Genomic DNA, 20,332 nt, shown 5'->3' with positions numbered 1-20,332 from the left:
TTTCTGGTTTCCATTTCACAGCTGGTGATTCTCAACCTCTCGTCACTTCTTCCTTTCTTTCCTTCTTTCCCGTTTATTGTATTTTTCCGTTTTTTGATTTTCTGCCGCCGGGATTATTTCCTTCCCTCTGATTTTTTGCTGCTCTCCACTTCATTTTCTTTTCACTTGGTTGATTGAGCTCTCTCCTCTCTACTCACCCGTGGATCAAACCTATCAGTTTCTTTTTCTGTCCCGCTGCCTCTTTTACCCGTTCAGGTTAATGTGTTTCTAAGCATTTGTGGTGACACCGTCTGTCTTATCGCCCTCCTATGTCTTCCTGTTTTCACTTCCTGACAGTTTTTCCTGAACATTCTTCCTTCATTGTTCTTTTCTTTTCATTTTAGTTTTTTCTTTTGTCTTTTTAGTTTGAGCGATTTGTAGCTTCAACACATTTTGTTTATATCTTTCTGAACTTGTTCTTCATTTTTCTGTCTTTGACATGTAAGTTTCACTTCTCTCTCCTTTCCTTCACATTTTATCAGAGCACATCAACTTTCTGTTCAGCCTATTTATTCTTGTTTTCACCTCCACTTACCTTATTTCTCATTTCCACTGTTTTAGCCTCCCTCCCTCCTGTGTCGGTTTTAGCATTTTCTCCAGGTAACACTAGGAGTTGGAGGTAACTGTCTGACCTGAACACCTGAGAATCTGTTACTTTGGTACTTCTGAATCTGACAAATCAGGATTTCTCATTTAAAAACTTGAAAAAGATTATGTGTTTTCAAAATCACAAGAGATAATTTTCACTGAAATACAATGGGATTTTTTTCAGCTGCTGTTTTGTTGCCGTGTGTTTAGTGTCGTTAATTTTCTATAATTTGTTGGGCTTCTTATGGCCGATAGTAACATGGAAGTTGTACTAATGAAGTATCCAAGGCTACTTAGTCATGCGCTTCCTTTAGAAAAGTAAAATAATTTAAATTTTACTTAATCAGTAATCAATTCATAATCAAATCAAATAAAAATAGGGGTTCTCCATCGTAGATCAAAACTTTTTGTGCAACCACGACTAAAAGATTTAAATTTGATTTGAAATGATTTTTATGTTTAACTTTTTATAGCTCACCTTTCATCACCAAAATAAAAAAGAAACCTGATCAGTAACAAGAACGAATGAAAATATGAAACCAGCATGGCAGCTTCCAACGCAAAACCAAAAACCTCAGAGCCTCAGCTGAGGATCAAGCCAAAACCTGATAAAACAGCAAAATAAAATAAATACTGAAAAAAGTGCTGCTTTAACTAGATGGGGTGAAAATGAGTTTTGTTATTGGGACTTTTGGTGCAGCTGAAGGACAATGTGCTGCTGGGAAACAAAGTAAAAACAGAAGATGACAGAAATGATCCACTGGTTCTGGTGGGAGTGTTGGATGTGTCCTACAGCAGTAATTCACTGTAAGCAAGATCCTGGAAATGAACCTGCTGAACACAGAAAGCTGCACAAAGCGCCTGTTTGCACTGCATCACACACATTAAGGTTTGCATTATCTTTAGATTGAAAAAGAAAATCAATTATTATGAAACCTACCACAGAATCAAGGTGATTATGAATCATCTCTTTTTAATATCTGATATTTCCACTTGCTGTCATTGCTGCACAGCTCTGCAGCATGTTACTGTTTTCAAACCTTTTTAATTCATTAAACAGATAAAAAAGAGAAGATTGGAAAGAGAAAGGAAGGAAAAGAAAAGAGGAAAAGAGACAAGAAAAGAGAAAAAAGGAAGAGAAACACTTTGTGACACAGTAATAATGTCATTCAGAAAAAAATGTAATTCTAATTATTAATTGCCATGCAGGTTTTCACAGACTTGATGGTCATTAAGGATTTTTGCCTGAAACAGAACCTGGTTTCTGTTCTGGCCTGGTCATCATCAGCAGAGGATCTGGACACACTGATGTCAGGTTCTGGATTTAAAACGTTTTCCCACCAGCCCAACCGAGGTCCAGCATCTCTTATGTTTTAACACAAGTTAACAAGAAACCTAAAACAAATACCTGCCATCTGTTTACAAGTTTTAATTATCTGCTCAGAATCTGATGGGCCTGGTGAAATGCTGTGGACTTTCCTGACCAGGGTCCATAACGACTGAAGGAAAACTAGATGTTTGGTCAGGAGGAAGATCAGGGCTTCTTACAAATGGTGGTATAAACCAAATTTAACTGTGTTATTGAACTTGGATTGAAATGTGTGTGTATATATATATATATATATATGTATATGTGTGTGTGCGTGTGCGTGTGCGTGTGTGTGTGTGTGTGTGTATGAAACAGCAAACAGCTAAAATCTACAGATGCTTATGACCCCCTAAATCACTTGGACCTATTTTAGTAGTCCAAACACCAACATATATCTTGACATGCATCAATAGAAACAGGATAAACTGCCTCATCTCTACCGTAGAAGCCAACATCTACGCTCTGCCTTATCACTGCTCCTGGGTGTTCAGCCAATCAGAGCCAGAGAAATGAAGGGTGCTCCAGGATTGGCTGGTGTTATGATGTGGTGCGTCAAGATATTTCAGCTTCAAGCTGCAGTTTCATGTGAATGTTTTAGAAAAACATCCACAAAGTTTCCATGAATCATTTTTAGTTTTGTGCCACAGATTCATTCACATTCACCACTTCACTCCAACACACCTGAATCCAGTAAGAAGCAGATTACCAGCCTTCTGCAGAACCTGATGACATTCAGAGGTGATTCACACATTAATGTCAGGTGAACTGAGCAGCAATGCTTCTAAGGAAAATGACTTTATATTTTACTTGATTTGACTTCATTTTCTGCACACTCTTATTTTCCTCCAAAGTGTCTTGAAATGGCGTTTGTGGTAAAATGTTACTACATGAACTAACTGAACCGTCTTCAACATGCTTTGATGGTGACGACTGCCAAGCATTAGATGATTCTGTTTGGTTCTCTGGATGTTTCCAGAGACATCAGTGATCGCTACTTCACAACCCAACATTAAAGCCGACAAACCCATTCCCATGTCGACTGTTATTGCTCTTTCTCTGCTTCATTTGGCAACAAGGAGGAAATCTCCCTTTGGTGAATCAGTCGCTTCAAAAATGGCTTCAATCAATTTAAAAAAGGTGGGCTGTGATTCTGAGACTCCTGCCTCAGGCTCACGGTTACCATGCAGATAAAAACGAAAAAGAACAAAAGAGTTGAAAGGATGGACAAGAGCCGGTAAGAGTGATCCAAAACACAAAATACAAGAACTGATCCCTTTGGTTTTGGGATTATAGTAAATTTGGAAGGAGATTAGCAGAGACCAGCTTTTCTTCAAATTACAGCCGGACTTGCAGAAAAAGAAAAAAGACAACAAACCACATCAGGAAGAAAAGTGGATGGTGGCCACAAGCAGGGAAATGACTTAATTGTTCAGTGATTTTACTTTTTTCCCAACGTTTAGCCGTCAGAGTCGAAACAAAAGAGGAGATTGTCAAACACCTTTACACCCAGCAGGAGGTGAAGTTCTGTTTGACTACAAGGCGCTTCGCTGTGACCGGCTCAGTCACCGGCTGACACACAAGGTGCTTCACAGACTGCACATCACCAAAAACACGTTGTCTTACACGCCAGAGAAAATGTTTTCAGAGCGAGAGAAAAACATTTTCCAAAGCGGCATTTAAAAGGTGACATTTGCACAGGTGGTGTAATCTTCCTTTTCTACATTTCTTAGAATTATATAAAGACTCACATAAAAAGCAGAAACCCAGAAGGACAATTTAGTTTTAAACACCATTTCCAGTGGCTGCGTTTTAGAATGTAAATGTCAAACACCTAAAAGCTTCAAAGTTTTGCTGATGGCATGGTGCTTAAATGAAATTAACATTTCTTTCTTTTTTTATTGAGATTGTTGAGAAAACCAGTAACGTCTCATAACTGAGACGTTACTGGTGAAGGTGTTTCTGTTGCTCAGCAGAGTTTCCATGCTTGGTTCCCTGGTGAAACTGGAAGAACGAAGGCATGGGGCTCTGCAGCAGTAATGCCAGAGGTCACACAGGCTCAGTAATTCCTGCAGCACATTCAACAGGCGTCTTCACAGCGCAGCTTTGCAGAAATATCCCATTAGCAACATGTCAGGGATGTTTCTGCTATCCTGACCGAAAGAAGCTGCTTCAGATTCCTGCATGAACATAAAGAACATTCAAACCTTCATCTCTCTTCCTCTGGAGAATTTCCAACGTTTTTTCAGCATTTGTTCTTTTCCTCTATGTGATGTAAAAGGCCTTTTTCCTGTTTGTCACATAGAACCAAGAAGAAATGTACGGTTCTCCAGAACATCTTCAAATCAAATCTGAAAGTGTGATTCAGCTCCTCAGTAAAAGCAACATTTTCTGCAATCACAGCTCCAATCAGTTACAAGCTTTGCACATCCAGAGACTTCAGCAAAAAACGCTCCAGCTCCGTCAGATTGGATGAAGATTATCTGGGTATATCAACTTTCGAGTTTTGCCACTGATTCTCTGGAGGATTTATTGCAACACACAACATTCTTCTTTCTATTTCTGCAGAACAAACTGATATCAAGCCGATACGAAGGGGTCTGACTCTGCGTACTGTCAAAGTTTCACACACTGAACTCTCCAAGTGACACATTCAAATGCCTCTTCTAGGTCAACATAACCTGGAAACGTTATGCATGGGTCTTCACTGGTTTGGTGAACACCCAGGCACCTGCAGGCCCCTGCTCTCCAGACGGGATGATTTGGAGTGACATTCCCCTGCAGTTGGAATGATATGATATCCAGATCAAAATGTTTTGAGAACAGTTTGCTTTATTGGAGATCACTCTCTCAGCATCTTTCCAGACAGCAGGACTGACTCAGAGTTGCTACTCAGCAAACCCCACACTTCCACTCATGTTCTGCAAATTTCCTGGCTAGATTAGTCAGAGCATCTTTTAGTGACAGCAGGGTGGCTGTTGATTACAGCCTCTTTACTGTCACAGCGTCCTTGGGCAAAGCTTTTGACCCCAATTACACAGAGCGTCCTGCAGTGCCTTTCCCTCCGGCTGTGCCTTTCCCTCCGGCTGCTCGGACCGCCTCTTTGTTTGTTTACCGGCGACAGGAGGAGGGGAATGAGGCAGCATCATGCTTTAACATCGACCTGCTGCATCAGTAGCAGCCAGAGAGCCAATCCACTGAAATGTTATGAAAATGAAATGGCAAAAATATGAAAAACACCACTGAGGAAGAAATTAAAACAAGTTAGGTTTAAAAGGAAGCCAAAAGCGCAATTTGATTCAAATGTCTGATTATTTAGCAGGAATTCAAATTAGTCATAGAGCAATCTAAAAAAAGCACATAAGAATGAAATGGACAAAATGAAACCTTCGACAATAAGCACATTACAGGGAAATAATAAAAAGATGAAAGAGATGTGAGAGGGATGAAAAACTGACAGGAGGAAGATAAAGCTGAATATAAAGAAAGAAGAAGCAGAATGAAGGCGAAGAGAGCAGAACACAGAACAAGATGGAGCAAATGAGATAAAGGAGCCGATGCTGGAGGGGAAACGGAGTCCTTATTGCAGATCCAGCTCAGCTGTAGAGTAGACTAATAAAAGTGATGATGGGATTATGCTGCAGCTCCGGGCTGAAGCTGGATCAATATCTAACTACTGGACCTCTCCTTTCCCAGCCAGCGCCAACATATTTCTTAATTTAACTGCAAAAATAGTCCGAGCTTTGTTTTCCCACGACTTTCCAAACGTTCCCAGAATTGACTTTATCTCACTTAAAAAACAATGAAAACATTTCCACATTCAAAGAAAGAAAAGGATAACTGAGAATTAATAAAAAAAATATTCAGGCAGGAGATAAACGGGCTTTTAGAGCTGGATGAGGAAAGAGGTAATTGAGAGATGTGGGAACCAGAAGAGGAGATGAGAGCGGCTCTCAGGACATAATGAGTGTGTGTGAGGGCCCCTCAGCACTGCTGGAGCCACACAGCCTGCAGAAACACTTTCACTTCATGATGCCTCGGAAAAAACCATCAGTTCCATAAAACGTTGATGATAAAACCAGATAAAGCAGCAGGATGCTGGTGTTGGTGCTCTGCTAGCATGCTAGCAGAGCATGCTAGCAGCGCATGCTAGCCGAGCATGCTAGCAGCGCATGCTAGCAGAGTATACTAGCAGGGCATGCAAGCCGAGCATGCTAGCAAAGCATGTTCCTAAAGGAACTCAAAGTTCCTTTGAGTTTGGAGGTAAAAACAGTCAGTTTCAAAGTTTTCTGTGCTAAATTTCAGGATAAGAGTAAAGTTTACAAAAGCCTTTTTACTCAATTCTGGCTGAGAAAAATGGACAAAAAGAAACAGGAAGTGGTTTGAGTAAAAAGCATCAGTCAACATTTCTCAGTACAATTGCAGTTCAGACGTAGACCAGCAGGGGTCCATATTTGAGTCAATGAGAAAATGTAGAACAATGGCCATGGAGGACGAAGTCTTAATGTTTTCCAGTCAGCAGAAAAGTTCAGTTTATGTTTGCTTGTGCTTGAGAGGATCCACATTGCAGCAAATTGAAAAAAGAAACATCTGAGCCCAAATCATCTTTCAAGCTGAGATCTGATCCGAACATGAACATGACAGTTCCTCTACTGACCACAGGATTGAGAAAATGTACCGGAAATCCGCCAGCATGAACTCGAAGCTGCTCCAACAACATCGCCGTTTAATTGTTTCCTGTATTTGTGAAGGTTAGTTTGTATTTTCCCTCGTATTTCTCAGCTGCGTCGTCTCCCCGTTCCTCACGGCGTGAACAAACTTTAACCTCAACCTGCCTAACTAAAGCGCTCAGAACGTGAATAATGGAACGCCGTCACTTTAAGAGTTGTAAAGCTCTGACCACATGTCCCGTATCCGTGAAAGTTTGTAAGATAGCGTAAGAAGAATAATGAAATTGGATTATTTTTCCTGTGCCAGCTCGTGGATTTATGCAGCAGCTCTGTTTAAAGCTCTACAGCTGATTAACAGCCCTGTTTACACGTCTACTGTTGACATATCTCAGTCCTCATCTTTGTCTTTGGATTAATCTCACATATTGCCCATTTAAGGTCATTCGAAGGGCTTCGGCGGCTCGTTGCCATGGAAACTGAGCTGAATTCTTTGAACGCCCGGGCCTCTTCAGGAGGAGCGTCGCCATCTGCGAGCTGAAAGAGCAAGTTTGCGATGATTTCTAAGCCTGCCAGCACAATCAGATCACAAACACATAAATACTCATCACTGCACTCACACAGCCCTATAAGGCAAACACACAGCTTTCAAGCACACACACTCCCTGCTTATTAAGTGTGAAGCCGAATCGGTTCCACTGCTAGACTTTGCCATTAATATTTATGACCTCTACTAAAATATCTCAGTGCTTGAGTGGGGCGATGCATTGCAACAGACAGAGTAGGAGGCGGAGAGAATGACCCAGGTGTGTCTCTACGCATCAGAAGTTGTTCAGAGCAGCTGAAAGGAGCAAAGGTTCGGATTTCAAAGGAGACTGAAATGAACCGATTCAGACAGAGAAAGGTCACGGAAACGGATCAAACATGGCCGCCGTTTGATACTTCAGCCTTCCTGTTTTAGTTTCTGATTTTGTGATGCTCTGATGTAAAAGTTGACACTTCTTTTGTTAACGTCTCCTGGATGTTGAAGCTCAGCTCCCGGTAACAAAGGCGTCATTCTGGGTTTTATTTAGACATGAAAAGACGTTCAGAGAAGCCTGAGTGGCTGCAGAGAGCAGCCAGCTGAGAGGTAATCAAATGAAAGCTTAATGTGCTGGATTCTCTCACACACCACATCACTGATGGCCTTTCAGGCTCATTTTACTGTTTAAGCCTTAAGTAATGGCCCAGAGTAAATGAAAGTCACATTCGCCTCGTCCCGGCGCTGTGGATCCCTCACTGGATCCCTGATTCATTTCAGTCTGCCTGAAGCCTGCAGGCGTTAAGCGGGACTTTCCTCCAGTCCTCTTCCCTCACACGGCCTGATTGGCGCTAATGAAAGATGGAGGAACGTTCAGGGAGAGCTTTTGGATTAATGCTCAGGGATTACTTCCCCGCCTGTCATCTAGCAGAAAAGTTGTGAGTTTTTAACTCGTATCGCCGATGATGAATCGCCTCATTTGCCAAAATTTGGTTTAGGCACAGTTCGCAGGAGTTCATTATGCTTAAAATGATTTTATTTGAGGAAAAACAAGAGTAACGATAAAAAATAAAATAAATAACTAAAAACTGTAGGTTTTATTCGTCCTGGCAGTGGATATTTTTCAACTGACCAGAGAGTCAGAAACTAAAAAAGCAACTTTTGTTTTTAATCAATTAGTGAAAAGACCAAACATAAAAGCTGGAAGCATTAACTCTGGTTGCTCACCATGTTTCCATCTTCATTTTTAATGCACATTTTAAAGTTTTGCATTAGAAAAGGTCGATGGAAACACTGATTTAAAGTAACTTCCTCGGTTTTTACGTTTCCTTCGGGTGGTTTTTGGCTTGTCCACAAATATCAACATCCTAAGTTTTATGTTTTTCTTTATTTTAGAAGCTAAAGATGGAAATGAAATGATGGTCCTTTAGAAATTAGAACCAATTTAATTTAATGGATATATATTGAAATATATATGTTGTATTAATATAAATATTAAAAGAAATCAGGGAACATTTGAGGTTCACAGCTTTTATTCTGCTGGACTTGGAATAAAAATGACTGGATTGTAAATGATAGATGGTTATAGATGGACAACCTAAGTTCAATGCTTATAATATTACAGTAAGCACTAATTATTTTGCAAACTCAGCAGAAAGTCCCACTAATAAATGGTTTTATTATTATTATTCCTCCTTTGTGAAACTCATTTAATGACTCTGTCCCTTATTTCCATATTTACATGAGACTTTTCAGGGATGTTCTTCAACATCACATCTCTGAAAGAAAAAAAGCCTCATTCAGACTTTATTAAGACTTCAGACCCATGAAAAACACTATTAGCTTCTTGACATAATCAAATCCAACCATCAGTGATTAGAGCATAAATCAGGTCACTGCTTTTCCATCTGAGAAGAAACAAGCTGAGAGATGCAAATGAAAGCCTCTGATCATCCACAACGTGGTAATAGAGAGACACAGAAGAGCTTCACACACACACACAGCTTCTGATCAGCAGGCTAACGTCTTTATGAACGATTCAGCATGAATGAAAACCAAATTCAATCTGAACACTGAACTTCTGGTGATGCGTTTAAAAATCGGCTGCTGGCTGCAGCGTTAGCCTGATGACGGGAGAGAAACGTTATTTCATATTTAAACATGTGGAAAGGCACGAAATCTCTGAATTAAAACGTGGATTCCCACCCAAACAGACGTGCTCAACGTCGTCCGACTGCCTGCAGGCTGGAGGTCGACTCGTCTTTATCGCTTTCCAAAGGCTTTTCATCAGGAAAACAAACCAGCAAACAATCAAAAATAAAACTGAATACTTCATATTCAGAGTTCTGGTCAGTTGAGCTCAACTGCCTGAATGTTTTGATCCAAAAACTTAATGGAAAAGATTATGGTTGAAAACGGATTGACTTTACCACATTTTGCATCATGTAGTTTTTTTATTTTGATGAGAAACACTAACTACACATTTTATTTTATTGCTGTTATTCATTCTCTTTTCTGGTTATTTTGTACATTAAAACCTCTTTTTGTTCGTCTGTAATGTTTGTTTATGTGCAATAATTGGTGGATAAATCAAAATGAATAAATATTAATTTAGCCCTTCAGGAGTCTCACACACAAAACAAATAAACTCAGAAAACATTTGAATGATCGTTTATTGATATGAGCATAATTTATATTGTAATTTATATTGTATTGTTTCTGACTGAATGATTTGTTTGACTGTATTTTTAGCTCTTTTTTTACCAACAAAAACACAAAACAGACAAAAATCCACAGATCGTCTCTCCCCACACGGAAGCTAAAGTTAACATAACATATTATTAAATAACAGTTTTTAAGCTGATCAATATTTTAGGTATAAAACTCTAATATAGCATTTTAAGTGGACGTAATATAATAAGTATTTATAGATAATTTCTCACCATAAAAGTTGATCTTCTGATTAAAAACAATTATCTAACATGAATGGAGAAGCAATGTGAGAATCCTACATTATTCCATTTGTATTTATGGGTGTGTAATCAACAGTATCTGAAAGCTGCTGTGGTTTGCATCAGCATCTGGGTCAAAGTGTGAAGGGTTGCAGCAGCAGGAAAAACAGATGAAAAAATACAAGGTTTGAGTTGCTGCTTTACAAAATATGGAGAATAAATAAAGGAAGTTTCCAGAAGTGGCCTGCATTTTCTGAAACACACACTAAGACGGTTTTAATGGTGAACTTATGGTGAACCTACTCAGAGCTGCAAAAGTGACAACACAAGATCACTCAGCTGACACATCCTCAAGCACTCTGCCAAATGAACTTGATCCACACCCACCTTCTCCAGCAGCACATACATAAAACATTGGACGGATCTGTGCAACGCTTTGCATCTTGATCAGGCATAATAAATTCAAAGTAGCTCACCCAGAAGAGCGGCGCATGTGAAACGGAGCAGTATGGAGTGAAACCTGACGAAGGCAGACTGATTCTGCAGGAACGTTTGGACTGAAGCTGCATGCAGTCTGACAGCTGGTCACTACGACCTGCACACCCGACCGAGACCTCACCAACACAGATCGGACCCGGATGGTCTCTGTGGAGAGGCAGAGAATCTGCCTCCAAGCCAAAACAAGACAAGCTCTGTGACATTCCTGGTGCCCATGTCTGTTAATGCAAACAGTGGTTGGAGTTAAGATGCCTAATTTAGCCGGTTTGGATTCTAAATACACATTTAAATCTGTTTTAGGTGCAATTTTGAAATGATGAATATCTTCTGAATTTAGAATCAGTTTTGCAACAAAACATGAATGTTTATTTTAATTCTAAACATATTCAGACATTAAGGTGTAATGCAACAGTAACAGCTCAGCTTGTAAAAAAAATACTGCAGGTCTGTAGCATCAAAGCTTAATGGAAATCTAAAAACAGAATTTTGTGATTTTGTGAGTGATTGCTTCTGACTGCACATGGAGAAATCCACAAAGAAAAGTCGTTTCCTGAATGCAGCTGATTGAAGTCCTGATGCCGTCTTCTCCTCTGCAGCAGCAGCAGGACTGAAACTGATGGTGGAGGAGCAGAAATCACCACAGTGGTGATGATTACTAACTGCAGTAACATCATAACAATAAAATCTCCCAAATTTGATACAATCCACCAACGTTTGAATGGCTGTGAAGACCGTGGAATAGTTTTAATTTGGCTCAGAAGAGTCGTTGGTGTAATGATCTGCCGTTTTGTCTCCATCTCACTGTTCTCTCACGCTCTCCAAACAAATCAAGCTCATCCAGTTCACTTGCGCCTGCCAACCTCCACCACTTCCTGCTTTTAAAACTCCTTCCAGCTGCTGACGTCCACAGGGCCAGAAGTCCACACATCCAGCATTCCTTAAAATGCTGCCGTTTGTTTTTACCTTTTAGATTTTCTCCCCTTCTTGATTCCACGTGTGCATCGACTTCCAGGCTTGGGACTCTGGATGGACCCGTCCGTTTTGGACTGACTTCATACAGCGACGCTCACCTGCCCCTGGACCAACCTCTGTCAACCTGTGGTAGACTTATGGCTTTGTGGAACCTCTGGGAACTCCACTGTCCTGAATTATACTCTGGCACAGTGACACCAAACAGCAGAAGAGGATGGAGGACTCTCCATCACACACTGGATTAGTTTCCCTCAGTTAGTGATCCAACCTCATCCTCTGTTGGCATCTTCACCAACGCTAAGCTCTCCCTCGCAATGCAGAAGAACAACCGAATAAAATCTTTATATTTATTCCCTGCCTGGTTGTCACTTCAGGTCTTCTTGTTCAGCCATTACAGTTATTCTGATCACACTAACATGAAACCTCTGTCTTGCTGGATTACAGCAGTAACCAAAGTTCTTTCGATATAAGAAAGTAATTTATGTAATTTCTTAAAGTGTGAAATATAAAAATGGGGAAAATTGCATGAATGTTCCCAGATTTATTCCATTGCAAAGGAAACTTTGACGAGCATGAAATAAAAATGAGAAAACAGGAAACATGTTCAGGAAATGCTGGTGAACAATGCAACCTGGCACAATCATAAAGTTTGATTTATCTTAGCTTTATCCATTTGTTAAACCTTCAGGGTTCGCACACACACACACACACACACACACACACACACACACACACGCACACCCACGCACACAGACACACACACACACACACACACCCCCACACACACACACACTGCATCCTCAATTAGAAGAAGAGCAACATTACATACATCTGTTTATTTTGATCAGATTTTAAACTTTGATCAACCAACCAGCCAGAGGCTTAAAAAACTTAATGTCTCAAACCTCTGATGACCAGGAAACCTGATTATGGATTCAGGTGTTAATCATGTACTTACTGTTGTCCTCCCCCACCACCTCCACGTTCCCCATCACCATCACTGGGACGCCAACGGCAGAGGCCAACACCCACACACAGACATTCACCACCTAGAGACAGAACAACGCGGCAGTGAATTCTGGGTTCAGAGTTTCTGCAAAGTTAAAGATAAAATCTGAAACGCATTAAATGTTTTTATTGAGTTCTGAGTGCATTAGATTTCCTGGATTCATTCACATCCTGACATCTTGTTCAGTAGGACTTCAGCAAGCCAACTCAGTTTCTTTGTAAGCACATCCTCATTCATCGAACTCAGTCAACTCTTAACATCTGACCTGATGTGTGCCGTCACTTCACAGACGTGGAATGAGGTGTGAAGTGTTTGAAAGGGTAAACGTCTCGCTCTGGAGTCCGCCGGCCTTACCTTGGCCTTGTGGGGCGTCCTCATGTCCAGCGCCTTGACGGGGTGGCAGACAGCCACGTACCTGTCCATACTCATCACCGTCAGAGTGAAGGTGCTGATGAACATGTTGTAGTAGTCGAATGACACCACGGTCTTACAGAGAGCGTTTCCAAAAGGCCAGAAGCCCAGGAAAACATCGGTGCCCTGCAGACAAATATCGTAGCACATAAAATTCACTTTTTGAATGAAAAAAGCACCAAGATAAAGATAAAGTAATCTTTTAAATTTTATTTGAAATTTGTAATGAATCACAGGTCGTCACTGCTTTGCACCGTTTTGGTAAAATTAGAAGTTTGACAAATAGTTCAGAAGTAAGTTAAAAAAAAGTTGACAACTCTGAGGCTCTTTATGAACATTATATGTAAAAATAAAGTCAGCAGTGGTGTCAAAACTTTTTGCCATCAGGGCCAAAATTGTCAAGTTACATTTTTTAAAATTAAAAGTGAAAATATTTATTTCTCAAGATATTTGTCGTTTTATTTCTTAGACAATATTTTAATAAAGCAGAGTAGTGGAATTCTTGTATGAAAAGAATCAGTAAATTATTGTTGATCCAAATATAATCAGAGTATTAATGTATTAAATGTTTTTAGGTTTATTCTTTTATTTTTTTGGCAACAAAGCTTTGACGATGGTTCCTGGGTTTCGCAGAGTGTAATCAATAAAAACAGAAACTTTGCTAATAAAAAATAAAAAAAATGTCTTGTACCTAAATGAATAAATGTTTAAGAAGACTTTATTTGTCTGTGAAAATCTGAAATTAATCCATTCTTGAAATGTGAATCTCTGCAAACTGAATCATTCAGAGGGACAGAAATGGCCCCCAGGCCACACTTTGGACATCCCTGTTGTGGGCTAATTCAGAAATAAATTAGCATATATATCATATTTAAACATGAAGTGAACTCAAAGAGAACAGACTTATTAAAATCTGGATGGTTGTTTGGTTATAAAAGCAGCAGTGTGGTATGGAAGCTCAAAACGATGCCGAACCACAAGCTGCACATTTAACAGCAGCATTTAAAGCCAATCAGCCTGAATGGACAGACTGGTTCAAAACCAGTAAGGCAACATTTTTCTAAGCTGAAATTAGTCAAGAGAAACTTTTATTTCAGTTGGTGCTTGAATAAAATGAAGTATTTTATCAGAGGAATGCTGGCCTGATGGTGCATAAAGTGGATGAAATTTAATGGGCCGTTTTTCAGTCAGACTGACTAAACCTGTCTGACAGCTGAAGCAGCAAATTATGTAAATGAGACGAGTTTTATTTAGAATTCAGTCAAATTAACATGGAGTTTATGTAAATAAAGAGAAGCGGAGAAAATCAAACAGATGCAAATGAGGAGGAAAAGGCCAGGATGCTAACGCTACATGCTGAGATGAGCATTATGCTGAGTCATGGATTTGATTTTATTCATGACAAAAAAAAAGACATTTTCAAAATATACTTTGCAATTTAAAACATCACAAATCTTACAATAAACTTTGGTTCAGGGTTGATAATTAATCTTAATCTTACCTGGAAAGGCATCGTAGCCAGAGCCAGGGAGTCGGCCAGGGCCAGGTTAAAGATGTAGATGTTAGTGGCTGTTTTCATCTTTGTGTATCTGAGGAAAGATCACACACACACACACACACACACACACACACACACACACACACACACACACACACACACACACACACACACACACACAAGAAACACACATGAAAACCAAAAGACTGTCAGGTGAGATCAACATGTCTAATCTGGAAAACCTGACGTCACAAACATGAACGTGTGGAACTGGATCAACATAACCGGGACTTTTACTGGAGCCATGTGCATTTGTCAGATTATCCTGACTTTCAGCTTTTTCTTCTGGATCAACATGACCCGCATTTACGTTTCCACAATGATTAAAAAAAAACAAAAACAGTAAAGCTCAGTTACATCTTAGTCACCAAGTCACCATAACAACCACTAGCAGCCATCTACAAGCCAACCCGCTTGTGATTCACACCAGGTTGAAATCGCTCATTTTTAATGCCACCAATGTAAATGTGAGGAATTGGCTTTTAGGGACAGTCTGCTGTAAAACAGGACAAATGTGAGACCCACTGCTGGTTGTGATGGATAAACTGGGATGCAGTCGGTCTGTTTCTCTTCCAACATTTCTGTGACCTTGTTTGGTAGTTTCACGAATACTTCAGTGTAAAATCTGAAAATAAATCCTCACTGGGACTCTCTGCAGGAAAACAATAAATCAACATTCCTCCGTGACCATTTCAGTCCCCATGTGGGCGGAGCTTAAGAGAGCAGAGCAAAGCAGAAGAACCAGGACTTTGGACAAACTAGACAGATTGTACAAATGTGAATATTATCTAAAGATCCCCGTTTCTCATTAGAAGTTGAAGGAAAAGGACATTCATTGAAGAGCATGTATCTATCATTTTCTATCAAACAACCCACACTCCTGTTTCGTCGCTCTTCTGTACGATTTGTCTAATGTGTGTTAATGTACCAACTGACGAGGCGCACTGCGGCGCTCCCAATGTGCGTTCCTCTGAGAGAGTCCTGCTGGGAAAAGGAGGTGAAAGAAAACAAGTTTCATGCAACTAAAGACTAAATTTTCCCAAAAACGTTCATGTATTCAGTAACTGATGAATATTTGTAAATGTGGCTGAACACCTGGTTGTGTGGGTCATCATGGTCCCCAGAAGCTTCCTTCATGTTTCACCCTGGAGCAGCACAACAAAAAACACATTTCATGTCTGCACCTCTCATCCCACCGGTTAAATGGGCTGAACTGACGCCTGCCAGAGTCTCAGAAATTACCTTTGTGGTTGAAATTTTCCACCAACATCGTGTCTCTCGGAGACGGTGCCCAAATGACTCACCAGTGGAGAAACATTAAATCTATTGTGTAATAACTGCCTTCAGCAGAAATCTGCTGAGATCCAACATCTGCTCTAAAAAAGCCTGACACAAAAAAAACACATCAACCGTCTTCAGCCTCTTCCAGCGTCTTCAGTTCTGTTCAGTTTGGCCTCCAGCTGTTCTTCACACCCGTTTCCGTCTTTCTTTCAGGCTTTTCTCTTATTATCCCTCGCACTGACTTAGGCTCAGGATCTATTCTTGGTTTTCTATGTCTAAGACAGATTTCCCTCATTACTTTTGAATTTCTTATCTTTATGACACAGATAGAGATCTGTTACAGCAAAGTCTTCTCCTCACCAACCTTTTCTATTTCTTTATATTCACCTTTGACTCTGTTTGTCCTTTTTTAACATCTTTTCTGTCTTGCGTCCATCCCTCTTTCATTTCCTTATTCCCTCTTTTTGTCATCCAGTTTTTTAAGGTTTGAATTCCTCACTTTCCTTTGTCTTGAATTCATTTATCCTCTTTTTGTATTAATATTCATTAATCCATGTAAGCTCATACCCTCCTTTTCATTTTCTCTGCTCTTTTCCTATAATCCCTTTTCAGCGTTTTCTCATCCCTCTCTGTGCTTCCAGCTCACTTTCTTGTTTTCTCTGCAGCTGCACATTTCTCCCTGCTTCTTTCTGCAGGTTGAGGACTTGCAGGCATACTCTGCGTCTTCTTAAGAGCATTTTTCAGCCACCCTCCCTTTTTTAAACATAAGGGACCGAGTTTACTTCCATATCTGTTCCTTCTCCCCATCATCCTGATTTCCTCGTCTACTCAATTATTGTTTTTTGGTTCAGAAACAGTTTCTTATGTTTTCCTCTCTTCAGTTACTGTGCCCATATTTTCTGTTTTCTTTATGTATTGTTTGCTTAAATTTTAGTTTTTGAATTGAAAACCGAATTGAAAAGCAACTTGAGACCAGTTTTTGTTTCTTACAACTACAGGAATCATGCAGACATTCATTGCTAAGAATGAAAGAAGATCCATCATCATCACTCTTTTAATACCTCTGACCAATATCTCGTTGCATCTCATCACTTTACTAATGGGACAGACTGACAGATTAGCATAAAACATTATTTAATACATAAAAGCAGAAGTAGTATTTTAACGGCTTTAGGCAGAACGGTTTGTAGTTTGCTGGTTCTGTTCCCTGATCCTCCAGTGTCTCCTGAAACCTCCTCAGTTCCCCTCACTATCCTCTGCAGGGCTTCTGCAGCTGCGTTTCCATTTCAAATGGAAAGTAACTTATGCAACATCAGGAGCTGCAGATTTATGGTAAATGGAGGCAAAAAAATCTAAACTATGGAAACAGACTCTTCAGAAGCAGTGAAGTCAAAGTTTAAGCACGACATCCTCTGACATTCTCCTTTAAACATTTCCTTACATGTTTATATTTACAGACAATGTTTATATTTACAGACAATAAATTATTAATTTAATCTCCAATGAAATCCAGAGAAAAGTCCTTAAATCAGCATCTCTAATGCTCCTTAGTGAACTGATTACTGCGACTAAAAGTGACTAAATGTTTATCCAACAGTCAGTCTGAATGAGTTGTGCAGTTTGTTATAACTCAGCTGTGAGTTTATTTAATTTAAATCTGAATATTAGCTAAACATCTTTCTATGTTTCCATCTGTTGAAAACCTTTAACACATTCCAGATGACTTTCAGTCCTGATAAACGGCGGCGGCGTGCCGCTCCTCTCCACTCAGACCTCTCAGCATTTTCTGCCTGTTTGCAGTTGAGGATGAAACATTTAACGAGCCATAAAGGCTTTTCTTCTTTAAGCCTCTCGCTCTCCGTCGTCTCCTTCTCTCCAGCTGCATCAGTTCATCCACACTAATATCAATACAGCTTCAGCCAATGTAAGCAGAAAAAAATATGTTTGTCTATTTTCACTAAGTTGCTTTGACTCATTTGTTCTTAGCACACTGAACACACATTAAACCATTTCTAAGTTTTGGCATTACATTCATAATTTTGATTTAGTTTTATTTGCATGACCCACTAGGAACTGCCGAATGTCTGGTTGACACTTCTTCAAGGCTTACAGAGATTTTCTTTCATTGATGCTCATAATGCTAGAAGTGTTCCTGACTGGTGTGGGATATTCTTGTCTCAGCTGATGATCTGTTTTACTTATCCAGCTCCACTGCCATCCACAGCTCTCTGGCTGTTTTTACCGCCCTTCATCACACTTCCATGTTTCCTCACTTTTTCTCTTTCCAAATGTAACCCTGCCAGCCTTCTCCTTCTTACGTTGCTTCTCCTCTGCGTTAGCAGAGGGAAGGAGCAGGAAAGATGAAAAGGGCCCGTCTGATGCCTCTTTAATCCTCCAAGCCGTTCAGATTCAAATATTAATATTGTTTTGAATAATTCACATGTTGCTGGTCTTCACTGTATCAACTTAAATGAGCTGTCACATGTCAGCACAAATGTGTGTGTGTGTGTTGTGTGTACATGTTTGTGTGTATCACACCCAATCAAATTGAAAATACATTGTCAGTAAAAGCACATTTCTAATTTTAATTTTACGAATATTCATGCTTTGTGACTTTATGCCTCTAATTCAGCGCCACACTTTGTCTTCTTTGAGGATGATTAGAAATTTCAGCAAATGATTCAGCTGCAGCTGGAACTGTGAACTTTGCTTAGTACTAAATAAAGATTAATGCCAAAGAGAAATCAGAAATGAAATGAAGTTGATTTTTTTTAACAGCTGGAGCACTTGTTAGTATTTTCCAGCACCGTATGTTTTTGATTTTTTGCAGTTCTGTCACTTTAATTATTGAAATCCGTGTAAATATTATAGAAAAGTCAATGCTGTTCAAAAAGACAGGATATTGATTGATTGATAAACAAATATTAGGAAAACTTAATTTGCTTCTTAAAGGTGACCTACTGTGCTTCCTGGAACAGGTTAGGATAGGTCAATACAAAACATGTCCATTACCTTATTTTGCATAAATGATGAGATTGTAGTCTGCTCAATTTTATCCATCTCCTTTCAGAATGAGCTGTTTTAGGGCCTCTGTCACTTTAAATCCAAATAAGCTGCTGGCCACGCCCCCAACTCAACATTTACACTCAAAGGTCAAAGATGACTGCAAACAGATGTGAAATCATATAATCTTACACTTTTGAAAAGCAGAAATGGAGCCTTCTGCACAAAACATAAGAACACAACAAGTAGTTTCTGGATTGTAAGTCAACAACAAAACACTTGCCTTTTCCAGCAGCCATTGTACAGTGGCAAAACCAGCTGATCTCAGCTTGGGTTGCTAGGTAAAGCCTTCACATCTGGATTTAACCCGATCCATTGGACATCAAACTATTCTGTTACCCTGCATCTGCACTTTTGTGAATTAACTTATTTCCTTCAGAGGTGAAAATAATTATACTTTAAAACATTTCAGGGTCAAAATATTTTCTCTAACCCATCAAACATTCAAACTTTCCTAGACAATTTCTTGAGGCGGGTCAGCAGCTGAAACACTAAAACTCACCTCAGTCTTAATCTGTTTTACTTTAACTAGAAGGAAGGAGTCTTGGGAAGGCAGTGATCTCCACAGGTGGTTTTCAGTTCTGACAAATCCTTCAGAAACAGAAGTTTTAAAAATAAATCCTATTCTGTCTGCTTTGTCTATCATCCACCACCTTTCTACGGTTTAATCACTCAATCTCATAAAGTCCTTTTCATCTGTCTCCTGCTACACTGCAAGTCCTTTTATATTCCTGTATGTCTCTGTGGGGAAGAGCTCTTGAATGTAAGCCTTTTTTTGATGGCAATCACATAAACCGACTCATCGTGGCCGGCTATTGAAAAGGTAGAGCAATAGAGTATTATCTCAGCTCTCCCTGGATGACACCCTGGACCCGTTAATAAAGGTCTTCAGTTGTCTGCAGGATTAAAACCGCCTCACTGGGAGGCGCCGCTGTGAAGTCAGCACTAATAATACTTACAGCGCTATGCTAACGGCAAACAGCAGAGCCAGGATTTTATACAGAGCTGCTTTTTTTACAATGGTTCATTTAACTTAAGCAAAGCTTTTTGTATAGAGCTGACTGGAGAGAGGGAATTAAATAACCATTTAAGCACTAATAGTTCAACTTTTGTAATGTAAGCTGTACTAAAAATGGGGCAGTTGATTTCAGAAGGATACGTTTATAACTTGATATAATACCTTCTCATCTACAAAAGCAGAAATGAAACAATTCCCAGCTGTTGCATTTTGGGTTAAGTAAGGCGTGTCTCTCCCAAACTTTTATATTTTTCACATTTGATCACAGAAACTTTTGTTACCAAATACATTCTATTTATTCTTTATGATAAAACTGAGAACTTGTTAGAAGAAGAAAAAAAATAGAGTTCATCCATCCATCCATCCATCCATCCATCCATCCATCCATCCA

The 20,332-nt window shown here is 39.6% G+C and overlaps 1 protein-coding gene across 1 annotated transcript in view; it reads right to left on the bottom strand.

The window, feature by feature from the left end:
* oprl1 (opiate receptor-like 1) overlaps positions 1 to 20,332 on the bottom strand; it is a 73,724-nt gene that overhangs the window by 11,932 nt on the left and 41,460 nt on the right. Inside the window, exons 3-5 of the mRNA XM_016679040.1 lie at positions 14,523 to 14,610; positions 12,965 to 13,147; positions 12,560 to 12,650 (exon numbers count right to left, since the gene is read on the bottom strand). Of these exons, the coding sequence (XP_016534526.1) occupies positions 12,560 to 12,650; positions 12,965 to 13,147; positions 14,523 to 14,610 (362 nt within the window). The remainder of the gene's footprint in view (positions 1 to 12,559; positions 12,651 to 12,964; positions 13,148 to 14,522; positions 14,611 to 20,332) is intronic.

This window comes from Poecilia formosa, unplaced genomic scaffold, assembly GCF_000485575.1.
Source record: "Poecilia formosa unplaced genomic scaffold, Poecilia_formosa-5.1.2 Scaffold200, whole genome shotgun sequence".
Taxonomy (NCBI): Eukaryota; Metazoa; Chordata; class Actinopteri; order Cyprinodontiformes; family Poeciliidae; genus Poecilia; species Poecilia formosa.
Note: the sequence above shows the minus strand (reverse complement) of the source record. Positions and strands in the feature narration are given on the sequence as shown.